The 18,035-nt window shown below is 42.3% G+C and overlaps 1 protein-coding gene across 1 annotated transcript in view; it reads left to right on the forward strand.

Annotated features, from left to right (window-relative positions):
• COL3A1 (collagen type III alpha 1 chain) overlaps positions 1–18,035 on the forward strand; it is a 96,395-nt gene that overhangs the window by 46,477 nt on the left and 31,883 nt on the right. Inside the window, exons 6-18 of the mRNA XM_077917242.1 lie at positions 432–494; positions 1,527–1,580; positions 3,183–3,236; positions 3,998–4,051; positions 5,700–5,753; positions 6,783–6,836; positions 8,162–8,206; positions 9,917–9,970; positions 11,011–11,055; positions 13,534–13,587; positions 14,707–14,805; positions 16,115–16,159; positions 16,271–16,369. Coding sequence (XP_077773368.1) covers positions 432–494; positions 1,527–1,580; positions 3,183–3,236; positions 3,998–4,051; positions 5,700–5,753; positions 6,783–6,836; positions 8,162–8,206; positions 9,917–9,970; positions 11,011–11,055; positions 13,534–13,587; positions 14,707–14,805; positions 16,115–16,159; positions 16,271–16,369 — 774 coding nt within the window. The remainder of the gene's footprint in view (positions 1–431; positions 495–1,526; positions 1,581–3,182; positions 3,237–3,997; positions 4,052–5,699; positions 5,754–6,782; positions 6,837–8,161; positions 8,207–9,916; positions 9,971–11,010; positions 11,056–13,533; positions 13,588–14,706; positions 14,806–16,114; positions 16,160–16,270; positions 16,370–18,035) is intronic.

An 18,035-nucleotide genomic window follows, 5' to 3' on the forward strand; every position in this document is an offset into this window, starting at 1 on the left:
TTCTTATGTTTAGCGTGTAGAGATGGATAGATAGAGAACGCGCAGAATAAACCAACAAGAAAGTCATCAAATACGACATAAAAATTTGACTATAATTTTAGTACTAGCACTTGCAATTCAAAACCCCTAGCAGTGAGATTGTTTTTCATCATAGGCAAAGGGCTCACTGTATGATTATGCTACATTTCCCCTTGCTCTCAGTGGAGCTGTTTCTCACCAAAGCTCCAATTCTGTTGCCAATGGAATAGATGTGAATTGAGATGGGTTCAAAATTGCCTAGTTAAAGCACACTCTGCCTTTTGCTTCATCTTTTCCAATAATACTGACGAGCCCTTTTGTTTCAGCTTGCATTTGGTCTCTACACTCTGTCTCATGGGTATATTCTCAATTCACTGTGTCTGATGGTATTGTTTTTACAATGTTGTTTTCAGGGCGCACCTGGATCTCCTGGCGCACCTGGCCTCCCTGGTCCTGTTGGTCAGCCTGGTCCACCTGTAAGTACAAGTAATGCTTCTCTAATCTAATATCTTTTCTCACTGAGAAATAGGATCACGTTTCATGAATAAGGGCCAAACCAACCATTACCTAGAAGATTACCATTTCGATTTAGCATGCTTCCAGACTGTCACTATTTCGGTGTGGGGTCAATTATGACATTTCAACCTCTGAAAATTTCTGAGGGAAATGCCAAAAGAGATATCCAGCTAGTTGTACCGCCACCTTTCACACGGAGCCCTTTCAGACATGAAGCTAAGTTATGGGTGCCCAGTATGCATGATGTCACAATGTCACATTATGACGTGACATTATGACATCATGCACGGCCCCTGGCCTCAGAACCTGACTTCAGGTGGTACCGGAAGTTGGGTTTGGAGGTCTCAGAAAGCATCTCCAAGGCTTCTGAGATGCTGTCCGAGGCCTTGCAAGATCTCAGAAGTTGTGTGGGGGCCCTGCAGTGTGGGCGCCGAGCTAAACCATACTTCAGTGCTATATAAAGGAGTCTCAAGTTGGCCTGCTCTCCTCTCCCTGATCCATCCCCAGCTCCAGAGAGGAAGATTGGAAGCACCCAATTCCACAAATGAGTTCCCTATTTCATCCAATCTCCAAGGATTCTGGTTTGTTTAAACAAGCTAGGATCAATCCATCATTTTTCAAATTAACCAGAATTCTCCAAGTTTGAGCATGACAAGGAACTCTGGTTAGTCTATTAGCAAAAGTGGATTGTTATTATCTCTTCTGTTGCATACCAAAAGGGGAGAGGGGAGACAAAACTGAGGCTCACTCTTGCAGAATTAAACTATGGTTTTAGCGTGGTGTCCAAACTGAGCCATTTTTAAACTTTTAAAATATGCAGATAGCACAAATTATTGCATGCTCTTTGATGGAATCTCTTTGAAGGTGTTGAAGGAATTCATTGTCCACGACTCCCTCCTGATGTCTCAGAAATTTGGAATTTGTGATTGCAACACTTAATGAGCCAACTCAATCCATGATTCCTAAGGTGTGCCATTTGTCTTGCCTAATAGGGACCCCACGGATACCAAGGCCCTCCTGGTGAACCTGGGCAAGCTGGTGCTCCGGTAAGTATCAGTGTACACTGTTAATTAATTGGTCTCACAATTTAATTTTGGTAAATTGTGGAAACACTTACCTGAGGCTCGCGGGCACATTTGAAAAGAACCTTGTCTCTTGGACTGGTGCAATCATAAAGCATTGGGGAGAATACCGCCTTATCCTACACTCTGATTGGAAGGTGAAAGTGAGGGCAGAGGAGCATCCGGAATGCTTCTATCCATTTTTGGAGGCTTTGAGCATTTTTCTTTCTCAAAAATGCTTCGCTACCCATTGGAAACCATAGGAGAGAAAATGGAGGTAGAGATTTAGTCAACAGTGTGACTAAGTTTGTTCCTGGTTTGTGGAGGTGTCAGGGGAGCGTGACAGCTTTGGATCCTTCAGATCCAAGCCTCTCGCAGGGACACACCTAGAATGCCTCTGACATGACCCCCGCTTTTGGGGGGGCCATATGGACATCAGAGCTCTGCCAGAGCAGCAGAAAAGGAGGCTCCGATGTCACTCTCCAATGCTAAGAATTTTGTCTCAGATGTTGGAAAGATGAATTCAGTATTCGTATGGTCCGTGGAATGCCCTTGCAGAGGTAATAGGATTGCACCATTAATCTGCTGAGGCAAAAGTGCCAAATAAATGTTTATTATTATTATTATTATTATTATTATTATTATTATTATTATTAATATCCTGCCCTCCCCGGCCAAAGCCAGGCTCAGAGTGGCTAACATCATACAAGTAAGATAATGCATAAAACAAGCGATCAATAAATTAAGATACATCCCACAATTAATTCAAATAAATTAAAATTAAAACTGGACAAGTGGCAATCTTCAGGTTAAAATTGAAGGCGGTTACCAACTGATAATACCGCTGATATTATAAGCACCTGTGAGCGGACTGGGAACCGCCTTCGTTCTTGCTCTTATACAAGGAGAACTTACTTTGAAAGCTCCAGCTGTGCTCAGGGACATATACACTTTTGGGGAACATATTTTTAAAGATAATATCAAGTCGTTCAAAAAAATCAATACAATATTTATTTATTTTTACTTTTTAGAGCATTTACTTTAAAAAGCATTAAAGGGACAAATTGTCACATGAGTTAATTTTTTTCAGATAAACTGAACTACAAAACCATGACCAGGCAACATTCTCTGAGAATCATGTTCATGCTAATTGGACTCACAAAAGTGAATTTCTCCAGCCAAAGCCTGAGAATATAGATTAATAAAACAATGTCCTGCATAATGTTTTGCAAGACTTCTGAAATCCTAGATTTCACCATGTGGTGGGAGGGACAATAACAAGAAATATTCAGCCATGAAATTAACAAACAACAGGTGCCATATAATTGACATCGCCGTACAAATCCATTGTGGATAGATTCACAGACACCATATTTTGGGCACCAGTTTCTCAATAGCCATAATGACTACAGACTCCATCTTACTATTCCACTTCATGGAAGGTTGTAAACAGTTGCAGAAAAGTAGGGGAAATCAGTTTGGATTCCGACATCACCTGCTGAGTTCTCTTTCTCTCAGAACCTACATAATCTGATTTCCACCGGCTATCATTTCTGTAGACCACCATATATTGTTTCTGTTTTTCAGGGTCCTGCTGGTCCACCTGGAAATATGGGTCCACCTGGCCCTGCCGGAAAAGATGTAAGTTAAGTTCATAGTTAACATTAAGCTTATAATATTACATAAGGCTATCTAAGAAGAGTCATTTTCTTCTACACCGTTGGTTTGAATCCAAAGGTGGATTGTACAGGTAGAAAAGTTCTTCTCTTGATACAAGGTGTCCCCCATTTCCTGTTTTGCTCAAAGATCGATGAAAGAGACTTCAGACGCCATGAATGCTGATTTGCCATCCACTAGCCTAAGTTCCTGGTTCCTCTTGTTGACAGGGACAGTCGAGCACATTTTGCCATGTGGGTTGGGGGGCACACGGGGTAGATGGGCATGCAGCAGAGGAAGCAGTGGCAGCTGACAAGAGCAGCAAATGGCAGTCTTTGTGCTCCACAGAAGCCGAATCTACCACCCCTCCCAGCTGTCTAGCGCTGGCCACCCTGAGGCAATTGCCTCACCATGCCTCATAGGTGGGCCAGGCCTGCTTGTTGAGCTCAAAGCCAGAGGGTTGTATCGGGCCACCCTTCCATCATATACACACCTTAGTATACACTGGAAGACCTGCACAGGCTGCTCGTTATTTGCACAATGAATTGTGAGAATAGGTCAATTAAAGTCAACAAAACATTATTGTTCTTCTCATAAAGGAATGCCATTCACAAAACTGATTTTCCTGTTGTAGGTCTGGTCCTTCTTTTGAACTCTTAAGAATTTACTGAGACACTATAGCAAGACAATGCATTATTATTATTATTATTATTATTATTATTATTATTATTATTATCTCTCTTTAGGGAGAATCTGGAAGACCTGGCAGAACCGGCGAACGTGGATTACCTGGTACTCCTGTAAGGAAGGGAAAAAAATATTTTCTTGGTTTTGAGTATAAATATGGGTGGTTCTGGAAACGTGGTCCAATCTGAATGTGGCTGAAGACAGTGTTGAAGTGGTGTTTATCATCAGGGCAGTTCTGATATGTGCCGTCATGCTTTTGAAAGTAGTCATGTTCGGGCCACTGACATACGCAACATCCATGTTGAGTGCATGTTCAGTGAGGTTGTGAAGGGGCTCTTCTCTTGAAATTACCCAATGTCAGGGACTGGGCAGAGGAGGAGTGGTGGAGACTGCCTCCCCATCCTGACCTTTCCAGGGAAGAAGAAGAGGAAGACAGTTTAGATTTACAACAGGGGGTTGCAGGAGATCACAGCTCAGAGGCAGATGAGAGGGAAAGTTGGGAAATAATGGGAGAGGAGGAGGCAGGACCGGAACGGCAGCTGGATGACACAGTGTCTTTAGAAAGTATTCTAGACCCTTCATCTCCTAGAACCTGGTGAGCCTTAAAAGTAGGAGAGCAAAGAGCTCAAAGACAGAGGGCACCCATAGAGGAGGTGATGATGATGACGAATGAGGAAGTAGGAGAGACGGGGGGGTGGAGATTCACTCGGGACAGCGCCATTATCTAAGAGACTGGGTTCTATAGCCTCTCTCTATAAATATTGACTAAAAAGGGACAGTAAGGAACCTTCCTTTGTCTTTATATTTTCCCGGGAAACCAGCTGGGAGTTCCTGACAGCATCCTGTCACCCAAACACCTAGAGCTGCTCAGGATCTCCCTTGCATGGAGGAGCTCTTTACATGTGCATGTAACTAGGCACATCAGGTACATCCAAACACTGACCAGATATGCAGGTAGCAGGGTACGTAACCACACTGCCTGCCAGCAGTGACAAGACTAAGCCCATACACCCCTGAAACTGCCCCACACATTAATTCAGTGCTGTGTGGGGTTGTTTGAACTCCCTGCTGGAAGCCATGCATTTCAGGATTGTCCCGATGGGGGGAGGGGAAAAACCCACTTCCCAATTTGGAGAGTATTTCCACAGTATCATGATGTGTAGCAGTTGTAGAAATGTGGCTCTTGGAAGCTGTGGGAATGAGGCACATGAGACCACATGTGTTGGGTGAAATCAGGCCATTACTTTATGGTTATACAACAGGTAAGTAGGGGTGGCATGGCAGTAGGGTGAGGATCAGGTCATATTCCAATCAGCCCTTGCTTCAAATAATAATGTGCTCAGAGATTCGTTAGTTTGTTCATTCTTTTGTCTTTCTTTCTTTCTTTCTTTCTTTCTTTCTTTCTTTCTTTCTTTGTCAGTTTGTTTGTCTGTTTGTTTGTTTCAATCTGAGGGATGCCCAGAGTTAGCCATGCTTAGAACAAACCCAGTGAAATCGGTGGATATACTCTGAGTATGACTTATTTGGGTATCACCCTAAGTCACATTTGGGAAACCTTTGGCCCTCCAGATGTTGCTAAATAACAACTCCCATCATCCTTTGCTTGCTGGGGCTGATGGGAATTGTAGTTCAGAAACAACCGGGGAGCCATTGAACTGAGAATGCAATAAAAACTCTTTCAGTGAATATTTATATAAAATGATCTCCATTTTACATGTGCCTTCATGGATTCTTTTTCTACTACCTCTCATTTCCATTTAGGGTCACAAAGGTCCCCCTGGCATGCCTGGCATGCCTGGAATGAAAGGTCACCGAGTAAGTATTTTAACTTCAGCCAGTGCATGTTAGAAGGCATATCAACAAGCGGTAATTCTCCCAGTTCTTGTATATAGCAGAATCTTACTCAAGCCAATGAGATGTTTGTTCACTCAAACACTTTTCTAAGCTAAACTCGCTGAAGCCCCAAAGATCAGGGCCCCAATTCAACCAGTTAGGACAAGGTAACTGCAATTAGCTTTTGTTGGCTTGGGGTCCGGTTGTGTTAGCAAGTATTCACTGGCAGAGTCAGTGGAAAGTGGAAATATTCTCAGATGAGTACAATTTTTCATTAGCACTGCTGTGTTCAGGCAATTTCTATGGAGAATTCTTTTTTCTACATAGATTAGCTTTGGAGATATGCAATCCCATTTCCTTGGAGTTTGCATTCCTGGGGTTACTTTTTCTCTGGCATTAAGAACAGATTTTCAGAATTTCCCCTGAAGATTCTCCTTTTGTTGTTGTTCTATATTATTTTAATTTGGCGGCTGCTATTTCCCTCCCACAATGCTGTTTCCCTCCCATGATTAGAGAATCCAAAATGGTGGTCAGACTGGCAACACAACTGCTGTTGCTTCCACTTGAGAAACTGTTAGATAATGTTTCCTCCCCCTGTAGAATAAATAAATAGAAATTGTGTGAAATTCTTAACCCCTCCTCCCTGAAGTTTCTTTGACCATAGTTAAGGTAAATAATTTCTATTTGTGCGTCTCTACTCAGATGTAGGCAGTGCTTTGCTTTTCTTCCCAAAAAAAATTGTTTAGGAGTACTCTCATTTTGACTCAAGAAACTCAACATTTTATAGTTCAAATCAGGGAAAATAAACAGAGTAAATGGACAAAAGTACAAAGATTCAAAAAATGTTTAGGGATATGCGTACCCCTGCATCCCCCCCCCCCAGAAAAAAGCACTGGGTGTAGGGGGAAATGAACAGAGCAAACTCTGTTGTTTATCAAAATGGGGGGCAGGGAGAGAGAGAATGGCATTTTCCAAAGAGATGTGCCAATATATTTATTTCCTTTCCCAAAGGGATTTGATGGAAGAGATGGTGCCAAAGGTGATGCAGGTGCTCCTGGTCTGAAGGTAAAATATGTTTATTCTAAATACTGTACAGAACCGCTTCTACCAAATTAGGGATTGTTTTAAATGTATGCCTGAAGGGGCCATTAAGCTGTATTATGAGGCTGCATGCTTGGTTTGGTTGAAAGAGTGGATAACCCTGAATATGGGATTTTTAAGTGCATTTAGCTAAACATTTGTCTAGCCTTCTCTGCTTGCACAATAAGGTTTCCCAAACACAGGGGGGACTGTAAGTGGGTTCTGCCAAATGCAAAGTTGAGGTGAGAGTGGCATGCACAGCCCCACACCAGTTCCGTGAATAGAATTAGGAATGCCTGAATAGAGTTTAGGGCAGCAATCTTATATACCCTTACCTGATAGTAGGGATGGGTGACAAATTCAGTTTGGTTCACAAAAAATAATATATACGACTGTCCTTTGGAGCTCTCTGAATTTTGCACTTCTCTGGCATAAAAGGTATACAAAATGTCTATGTTGCAGGAAAGTGTGCATTCTATTAATTAATGCATTCTATTACTAAAAATGTCATACAAAAATGCCTTACATGAGGGGGAAATTGCTTGCCTAAAATGTGTATATTAGGCAAAACTACAGTTAAAATGATGTGTATATTGTGAGAAATGTGCCTACAAATTTTCACGAGGACATTTTTTACATATATATTTCTCAAACCAATGCAAAAATGTGTGAACTGAACTTAAGAATGGAAAAATGAGAAACTGAGAGAAAACTTGAGACTAACAGGTTCTACCATCCCTACCTAAAAGCAAGCCATGCCAAAATCAGTGGCGCTTACTTCATTCTGAGGCCCAGTAAACCTGTGTATTATTGCACCATAGTATTTGCCTAATTATGCAACCGCTTCACACAATTTAAGAAGAATAGGAAAATATTTACCATTTCACACAAGGTTCTAACTCCAGAGATCCCTGTGTTCAGCAATGCCCATCGGGATCTCTACAACACACAAAGACCTCTTTACATGCTCATCGGGTTGTCTTTGGTGATGTTGATCTTACTTCCCATGCAAATGATCCATCTCCCCTATGGCCCAATCCAGCCAGGATCACTGCATGTATAGCCCAAGATAGTGCAGGCAGATTTGACCTATGTATTGCATTTTTATTTTTATTTTACATATGAGGGTCTGATCAAAAAAGTGATCCTCATATAAAAGCCTGCTTCCATGAACTTATTGACCTTGCTGGATCAGGGAAAAATATTTAACGATTCACAAAAAAAAAGAAAAAACAGTTTTCAAAACACACCAGATAAAATGTGAAACAATATATGCTGTATATTTATCCAGTGTTTTCTTTATTAAATAGGGTGAGAACGGACTTCCTGGAGAAAATGGATCCCCCGGACCAATGGTAATTTGTTTATTTCAAAACAATTGAGTAGGAAGTCTCAAAATGAATACTTGATAGAACATTCAGCTATTGGATTAAATTTATATGCCTTGTTCCCTTTGCTATAAATACTTCCAGGGCAGCACACACAGGAAAACCAAGGCAAAACATTAAGATGACCTTTATTATTATTAAAAATGTAAATAAAACAAGTGTAATAGATATAAAATAATCACATAGGAACAGTTAAAAACCTGGAAAATTAAAACAGTTTTGTTTTCCTCTGGCACAAAAAGATAGCATAGTAGATGCCGTAAATGGGGAAAGATTCTGTAAATGGAATTCCACAGCTGAGAAAGTCACCTGCCTCACTTCAAAAGGTGGGGGTATCAAATAGAGCACCTCTGGTGATTGTGATATCAGTTTATGACAGGCTATAATGGACACAGGATGTTCCTTCAAGTATCATTCCCATCTCAAGCTGTATAGGGTTTCAAAGGTAAGCACTTACCTTTTGAATAGCCTGCAGAAATGAGCTGTGGAGCTGTTTAACAACCAGTAATATATGTTACTGGGACGAGGGTTGGCGCTGTGGGTTAAACCACAGAGCCTAGGACTTGCTGATCGGAAGGTCGTGGTTCGAACCCCTGCAATGGGGTGAGCTCCTGTTGCTTGGTCCCTGCTCCTGCCAACCTAGCAGATCAAAAGCACATCAAAGTGCAAGTAGAGAAATAGGTACCACTCTAGCGGGAAGGTAAACGGTGTTTCCGTGTGCTGCTCTGGTTCTCCAGAAGTGGCTTAGTCATGCTGGCCACACGACCCAGAAGCTGTACGCCGACTCCCTCGGCCAATAAAGCGAGATGAGCGCCGCAACCCCAGAGTCGGCCACGACTGGACCTAATGGTCAGGGGTCCCTTTACCTTTAATATATGTTGCCACCAGCTAGTCGATTGTGCATCTGTTCCCTTTTAAGAAGAGATTTCATGCTGTTATCCATTTCTGTTGTCCAAAAAAGGGCTTCCTACTACACAAGCTCAACTATCCCTGAGCAGCTAAATATACATAGAGCTGGTAGATACTGTATATAAAATGATGAGGGTGGCACTGTGGTCTAAACCCCTGAGCCTCTTGGGCCTGATGATCAGAAGGTTGGCGGTTTGAATCTGTGTGATGGGGTGAGCTCCCGATGCTCTGCTCCAGCTCCTGCCAACCTAGCAGTTTGAAAGCATGCCAGTGCAAGTAGATAAATAGGTGGTGGGAAGGTAAACAGCGTTTCCATGTGCTCTGGCTTCCGTCATGGTGTCCCGTTGCGCCAGAAGCAGTTTAGTCATGCTGGCCACACGACTCGGAAAGCTATCTGTGGACAAATGCCAGCTCCCTTGGCCTCAAAGCAAGATGAGTGCCGCAACCCCATAGTTGCCTTTGACTAGACTTAACCATCCAGGGGTCCTTTATCTTTTATTTTATTTTATAAAATGGTGGAAGGATTGGAGTGTGGAGATGGTGTCCTCCTAAATAGACACTGCCTCCTCTGAGCCACCCCAGCTCCTATGGGCAGTGAATCCCAACATACATGATCAAAATAGTCTTACTATGGGGCCAAAATCTTAAAGAGTCATTGGTGGTGTTTCTCTCATAAAGGTTTCCCAGCTATCCAGTCAGTGATGAATAATTTTAAACAAAATGTGTTTGATTTCTATTCCTTAACTGAATGTCATATATATTCATTAGGGTCCAAGAGGTCAGCCTGGCGAGAGAGGAAGACCGGGAGCTCCAGGAAGTGCTGTAAGTTACTGAACCAAAACTTCACATTGATTGCTATTTTTAGTCCTTCAGGGAAGGCATCTTCAGTAGGTCTCAAGAATCCTGGAAGGTAGCATGCAGACCCAGAATTTTCTCATGTTACCTCTGGTTTTCTTGTGTACAAAAGGAGACGAGAAAGTATAGCATGAGTGTGTTTGGAGAAAGGGTCCGTATGTTACAAAAGTACCATCCACACAGAAGAGGGAAGTTTCAGCAGACTGAGAAGAAACCCCAAGGATTGCAGAAACTCAAGAAAAATATTGGGATTGGGGGCTAAACTAGGGAGGGTGTGCAGACAAGCCCACTGAATATACAGTGAATCTCTACATGTTCTGTGCAGAGATTTGTCAGTGATTGTTGTTATTGTTGTTGTTGTTAATATGCTTATTGATGACATTTAAAAATCAATAGGTGTATTAAAAGCAACATCTATTATTATTATTATTATTATTATTATTATTATTATTATTATTATTATTATTATTATTATAGCAGCAATCCTAGATAGGATTGCATCCTCCATGCCTTGTTGGAGGCCTGGCTACTGACTGTCAAGAATGGTGAACTATTTATATATCCTCCACACCTTTGGCACTGATGCCCCCAAATTCTGTGTTTTTATTTTCCAAGTATATCCCAAGTGCCTGTAGTAAGAATCAATTTATTCTCCCCCTATACCTGGATTAACACATACTACAGTTTGTTTACTTTGTGGGCTTGGCAGCCATTATTTAAAAGGCATTTTTAAAACTGCCTTTCTTGAAGATTTTGTCCCCTTGTTTCTCCCCTCCCAAACCCATCAGTTCCAGATTCATCACCCAGAGCTCCAATGTGCACATAAAATTCCTGAAACTCCAAAGTTTCTGGTGAGGAGCAAGTTCAGTGTTCGCGATGAGAGGAATTCGCACATGGAGTTTTCTTTTGTTCCTTACAAACAAATGTTTGTTTAAAAGAGGGAAACATATTAATATTGTTCTGTGTCAGGTTTTGTTTGTTCCTAATGTATTTAATTCCATTTGCAGGGCGGTCGTGGTAATGATGGCTCTCCTGGAGCAGCTGGCCAACCCGTAAGTAACTGTGCATTGTGTAGCTATCAGCCACTCTGCATATATTCAAAAGCTGACCTGTTTATAACTCGGAGTACATCTAGCCCGGGACGCAGTTGGCGCTGTGGGTTACACCACAGAGCCTAGGACTTTCTGATCAGAAGGTTGGTGGTTCGAATCCCCGCGACGGGGTGAGCTCCCGTTGCTCGGTCCCTGCTCCTGCCAACCTAGCAGTTTGAAAGCATGTCAAAGTGCAAGTAGATAAAGCCACTTCCAGGACCTGGCAAGGAGGTGGGGTTGCGGGCTTCACGCCCACCCCCTGTGCGTGGGGGCTGGGTTGCAGCCCCCGCGAGAACGAGGGAATCCCGGCCGCGTCGTCCGCCCAGCAAGCCAATCGGGTGGCTGGGGGGGCGTGGCCTGCCCTATTTAGGGCCGGCACAGCCGGGGCTTGCCCTCTTTCGCCGCGCCAGCCATCTCATTTTATAACTCTGTTTATAACTCGGAGTACATCTAGCCCGGGAAGCAGTTGGCACTGTGGGTTAAACCACAGAGCCTAGGACTTTCCGATCAGAAGGTTGGTGGTTTGAATCCCCGCAATGGGGTGAGCTCCCGTTGCTCGGTCCCTGCTCCTGCCAACCTAGCAGTTCAAAAGCATGTCAAAGTGCAAGTAGATAAATAGGTACCACTCCAGCGGGAAGGTAAACGGTGTTTCCGTGCACTGCTCTTGTTCGCCAGAAGCGGCTTAGTCATGCTGGCCACATTACCCAGAAGCTGTACACCGGCCCTTGGCCAATAAAGCGAGATGAGCGCCGCAACCCCAGAGTTGGTCGCGACTGGACCTAATGGTCAGGGGTCCCTTTACCTTTACATCTAGCCCATATATTATATTAAGTGCTGCTGAATTGCAAGCGAGACATAAAACACTTCTGGCTTCCCTCAATGAAGGCAATGGCCAAATTAAAACTTCAGATGTATTGCACTTCAGATATTACATTTGTTGCAGAGAATCAGGAGCGCCAGGCAACCTGCATCATTAAAACAATGCCTGGCCCTTTTATTATTCGCACTGGTATCTTCTGCTTCTATACGTTCATCCCACGCCCTAGGAGTCTCTTGTTTTATTCAAAAACTTGCTAAGTTCCATCTCAAAATCTTTTTTTAAAAAAGGTTGAGAGCTCACCCCCTGTGCACTCTCCAGAAGTTGTGACAGAAGGGTCAGATAGATATCCAACAAAGATAAATAAACCTATCTAGTCACGTCTCTCTGAATAGCATTTAGATTGAAATTCTTCTCAGGTTATTGATTATCGAACAAAATCTAAAACCACAGTTTCCATAAGTGCTGAGGAAACCCAGACAATGTTAGGCGTGTCTCAGTCCACTGAACAGAGTGAAATTTAAATGGGTTTACGCCATCTTGCTTTTAACAAGAGTCTTCCCTGTGATTGGGAGTCAAAGTTTGTGGCTGAAGTGAAAGTCTCACCACATGAGAGCAGCTGCGCTAAAGACTCATCCAATTTGCCCTTGCCGCACCATTTTCCCCTGGGGAAACCCAATGTTTACTGCTGAATCAGAGCAAACGTCAATCAGGTTTTCTCCAGACTGACTTTGCTCTGATTTATTCCTAAAGAGCTGGTTTCCCAGGGGAAAGCAGTGGGGCAAGTGGAAAACTGCTCAGACTCATGCTTTCTAGGCAGGGGACATGTGCAAGTTTAGATGAGCTCTAAGTCTCCATTCCATCACAATGCAGTGGGACTTAGCCAAGAGACTAATGTGTGCTAAAATCTGTCCATATTCAGCATTATGAAATCCAAGTAACTTATATCTGGCATACTGCAAAGACCAGCGTATAACCATTCACGTGATCATAACACAAGCTTCCTGAGACCTGTGTTATTTATATATTGTTGTGATATCCATATCCTGCATTTTCAGTAAAAAAATAATAATCAAGTTTACTTGCAACATATTTAAAATCACAATACATCAACATGTCAACCACATTTTTAAAAAAATGTGTAAGGAACAGGCCATAGGAGATTTGTTGCTGTTGCTGTTGTTAAAAAAGACCAGTTTATGAAGCCAAAAAATTGTGTGAACAAGATGATGGAAGTCCATCAGAGATGAACAAAATGAACCTCTCTTGGTGGGGAGTCCCACAACCTAGGTGTGACCACAGAGAAGGCCCTCTGTGGTTTGCAGTAATCAAATGCAGCTTATGGTTTTGTGAGAGATCCTAGGCTAGATACCTGAGCTTAAGCTCTGTGCTTGATGTGTCACTTCAAGCAAAGGGTAGCAGCTCATGATGGTGAAGGTAACCTTCCAAAGTCACACATTCAGAAAGGGAAAGATTATGTTCATACATGGGCCACATAGTCTCTTGATTGTTTTCATCTATTCTCATAAGAATATGATGTAACACAACTAATACTTTTAAAAAATAATGACCTATATCATGTTTTCTTCCAATAATAATATTGTTGTTGCTGTTTTCTTAAGGGTCCCCCAGGCCCTCCTGGACCTTCAGGATTTCCAGGTTCTCCAGGTTTTAAGGTATCTATCCTATCCTATCCCTTTCCATCCTATATTTTTGCCTTTAAATAAATGTCTCATATATGTCTCATCTGCGATCCTAAGGACGTTTTTGCTGAAATCCACAAATAGATGAAGTTAGGAAGTTTTATCAAAAGTAGCTCTTGGGTCTGGGTTTTTCACTAACGAGGTGTTTCTTATCTATTAATAGCATGTGGGGCATGGGTGGTGCTGTGGGTTAAACCACAGAGCCTAGGGCTTGCCGATCAGAAGGTCGGCGGTTCAAATCCCCATGATGGGGTGAGCTCCCGTTACTCATTCCCTGCTCCTGCCAACCTAGCAGTTCGAAAGCATGTCAAAGTAGATAAATAGGTACCGCTCTGGCAGGAAGGTAAATGGCGTTTCCATACGCTGCTCTGGTTTGCCAGAAGCGGCTTAGTCATGCTGGCCACATGACCCGGAAGCTGTGTGCCGGCTCCCTCGGCCAATAAAGCGAGATGAGCGCCACAACTCCAGAGTCATCCGCGACTGGACCGAATGGTCAGGGGTCCCTTTACCCTTTACCAATAGCATGTGAAGTGGTTATTCCCTGGTACACTGGCATTAGTTTGCCTGTCTTCCCAGGTGACATGTAAAATTGTGTCTGATTGTCATGTCCCTCGTGTGATGTGATCTTTCACTTAATGAAAGCATCAGAAGAAACTCCAATGAAAATCCTCATTACAGTGGTACCTCAGGTTACATACGCTTCAGGTTACATACGCTTCAGGTTACAGACTCCGCAAACCCAGGAATAGTGCTTCAGGTTAAGAACTTTGCTTCAGGATGAGAACAGAAATCATGCTCCGGCGGCGTGGCAGCAGCGGGAGGCCCCATTAGCTAAAGTGGTGCTTCAGGTTAAGTACAGTTTCAGGTTAAGAACGGACCTCCGGAACAAATTAAGTACTTAACACGAGGTACCACTGTATTACATATTTTACATGGCTGTTTATAACTGTATATATTTTAAACTTTTCTGTATGGATGTTTTGTGGTGGCCTATATTTGTAATGCCTAAAAAAGGTTTGACAAAGTAGGATGAAATCATCAAGCTACTGAGTTTTGTTTGTTAAAACCGATTGCTCGCTCTCTTCAATTCAGGGTGAAACTGGCCCTGTTGGCCCCCCTGGCTCTAGTGGGTCTCCTGGAGCAAGAGGAGAACCTGGTCCTCAAGGACAGCCTGGTGGTCCTGGTCCTGCTGTAAGTATCATATGTCCTTTATAAAGCCATACATTGTTTTACTCACATAGTAAAATCTGTTTCACAGAGACATTTTTAAAGCTGCTTCCATGAATGTCAACGTTTTTACCTATTCTCTTTTTTCATTTCTGTTTTATTAAGTTTCAACATTTTTAACTTATACAATCAAAACACAGTTTTGTCTTTTCTCTTATTTTTGTCAACTTCCAACCTCATTTTCCATGGAGTTGTTGCCTGCTTCACCCTATCTTCTATCTTTTTTTTAATATAATTTTTATTAGTTTTTTTTTAACATATTATTTTCAACTGTAATTTAACATACTTTTACATCTTATTCAAATTTTTGACTTCCATCAATCCTGTCTGAAAATTTTCCAGTCTAATCTCTCAGTATGCATTTCTTATCTTCCCTATTACATTTCAAACTCATAACCAATATCTCTATCTTTTTCTACTTTGTAACACTTCGTATATTTCTCCTTACAAAACTTCTTGTAGTCCTACTAGCATAATTTGCTGATTACAGTTGCTCTTCAAATTATTCATATACTTCTTCCAATCTTCAGTAAATCTCTGGTCCAGCAGGTTTTGAATCCTTCCGGTTGATTCACGGAGCTGAAAGCAAGCGGGATTCAACCCTCAGGGGGGAATCCAGCTTTTCGGGGGGGGATTCGCATACACCCTATCTTCTATCTATCACAATATTATAATCTAATTACTTCTGTTGCTCATAGCTGAAATCCTACTCACGAGTTTGTCATACTATAAAATTTCTTTAAATAGTCCAAAAAAGCCATCCATTCTTCCATAAAACCCTCATCATTAGACTCTCTTGATTTTGCTGTTAATTTTGCCAGTTCTGCATAGTCCATTATCTTACTTATCCATTCTTCTTTGGTTGGAACTTCTTCTTCCTTCCATTTCTGCACATATAGAATCCTAGCTGCTGTTGTTACATACATAAACAACTTTTCACATTTTAAGTGGGATTTCTGCCCCTATAATCCCTAACAGAAACGCTTTGGGCTTTTTCAATAGACTCGTTTTAAGCATTTCCCCAAATATCCTCGCTTTCTTGCAAATCCACCACAAATATATGTAAAATTAAAACCATCTACCTGTTTACACTTCCAGTTATTATTAGGAACCTTTTTATACATTTTAGATAATCTGTTAGGTGCTAAGTGCCATCTATACGACATTTTCATATAATTTTCTTTTAGAGCATAGCAAGCAGTAAATTTTATATCTACTTTCCGTAGCTTTTCCCATGCACTCATTTCTAAATATTATTACCTATTGTCTCTAGGGTCCTGGAGGTAGAGATGGAAGTCCTGGTGCAAAAGGTCCCCCAGTAAGTAATCCTGCTGTCATACCACATTGGCTGTCCCTGTGGTCTAAGCTGCCATTTTATTCAATATCACATGGGAATTTGTAAATTTGAGCACATTTTCTTTCCACACAGGGTCCTGCTGGCATGGCTGGTGCTCCTGGACTGAGCGGAGGCCGTGGTCCTCCTGGCCCCCCGGGTACCAATGGAATCCCTGGACAAAGAGGTCCAGCTGTAAGTCGCCAGCTCATCTTTGTCAAGTTGACATGAAAACTGGATTCAGGAAAACAATATCTGCAACCCTACAGATGTTGGAAAACAACACTTGCAATCTATGCAGTACTTATAGGCACAAGGATATGATTTGAACCTAGTTGGGGAGGGTTATCTTTTGAGCTTCCAACTTTCCATGTTTCCTCCTGAAAACTATTGCATCTTATCTCCGACATTTTGCTGTTATTATCAATATATGCCTGGGAATAACCTGAATCAGAGGGTTGGGGAATGCATTCTCAGGCAGAGCAGCTCTTCTCAGAAGAGGAGCTATAGGGGAAAGATTCATCCCCCCTTGTCTCCAGCGGTTTCAGAAGCAGGGAGAGACACAGACACTGAGCAGCTTCGGCAGGAGTTACCTAGCTACGAGATAATGGAAAGAGAAACAGAAGGGAGGGAACAGCCAGCAGACACGTCATTAGAGTGTGAGGGAGTCTCCCTCCCCAAGAACTAGGAGGTCTGTCTGTATTAGAAAACAAAGAATGCAGAGAGGAGGAACTTCCTGTTGGTGCCCAGGATGTTTTTGGGGGATGGATTTAGAGTAGCCAACTGCTCTCCTAGTGGAGAGATGTGGATTTTTGCTTGCAACCAGATGACGTAATTTAAAAAGACTATAAATTATAAACTGCTCATTAATTCTTATCTGTGAAGTTATCAACGGGAGGGGAGGACTCTCGACGCCTTGACAATATAATACAAATGGGGATGGCACTAGAAGCCAAAAATATTAATGATAAGAAAATATTTTACTAGATATAGTGGCACGACAAATAAAAATGCGTAACTTTAGGGTGGGTTCAGTCATGCTTAGGAATAATTCCATGTGCCTTGCATCCTAAATAGCAAGAATTATTGAGAGATCATGGCAGACAATGGGTCATATTTGCTGACAATACTTTGAGCTCAAGATGAATATTCAGCAGCAGATTTTACTAGATTGCTTTTCGCTTGCCTACTCAACACTAAGGGTGTAACCCAAGCACATTGAAAAGCCATGTTTGATCAAGGCATAATCATGCTTAGAGTAGCCTCATTGAAATTAATGAGACTTAAGTTAGCTGTGACTAACTTGCCCCATTGATTTCAATGGGTCTACTCTATGTATGATTAAGTCCAAGCCACTGTGAGATTTTATGAAAGCTGTCATTGTAGTGTTTGATCTTTGCTGGCTCATTCAAACAAGCAAGTCAAGCGGTGAATGTGCATGTCTGAAACAGCCGTTAACCTTTACCGCAGGGGCAGCTACCCTTTTGCAGCAAAATGACAAAGAGTGTCATGGCAAAAGCTTTAGTGCTGCAGAATCCACTTCGCCGAATGCATGCAACGTGATCCTAAATCACAGAACAGCACAATTTTTCTCCTAGTGTGTGTGGTTCATTTGGTCTAAGTCAGTGAAACCTCACATTCTATCGGAAGTATAATGTGAGGTATAGGGATGTGGGTGGCACTGTGGTCGGCGGTTCGAATCCCCACAAAAGGGTGAGCTCCCGTTGCTCTGTCCCAACTCCTGCCAACCTAGCAGTTTGAAAGCACACCGGTGCAAGTAGATACTGTGGCAGGAAAGTAAACGGTGTTTGCATGCACTCTGGTTTCCGTCACAGTGTTCTGTTGCACCAGAAGCTGTTTA

The sequence above is a fragment of the Podarcis muralis genome, chromosome 1 (genome assembly GCF_964188315.1).
Source record: "Podarcis muralis chromosome 1, rPodMur119.hap1.1, whole genome shotgun sequence".
NCBI classification, from domain to species: Eukaryota; Metazoa; Chordata; class Lepidosauria; order Squamata; family Lacertidae; genus Podarcis; species Podarcis muralis.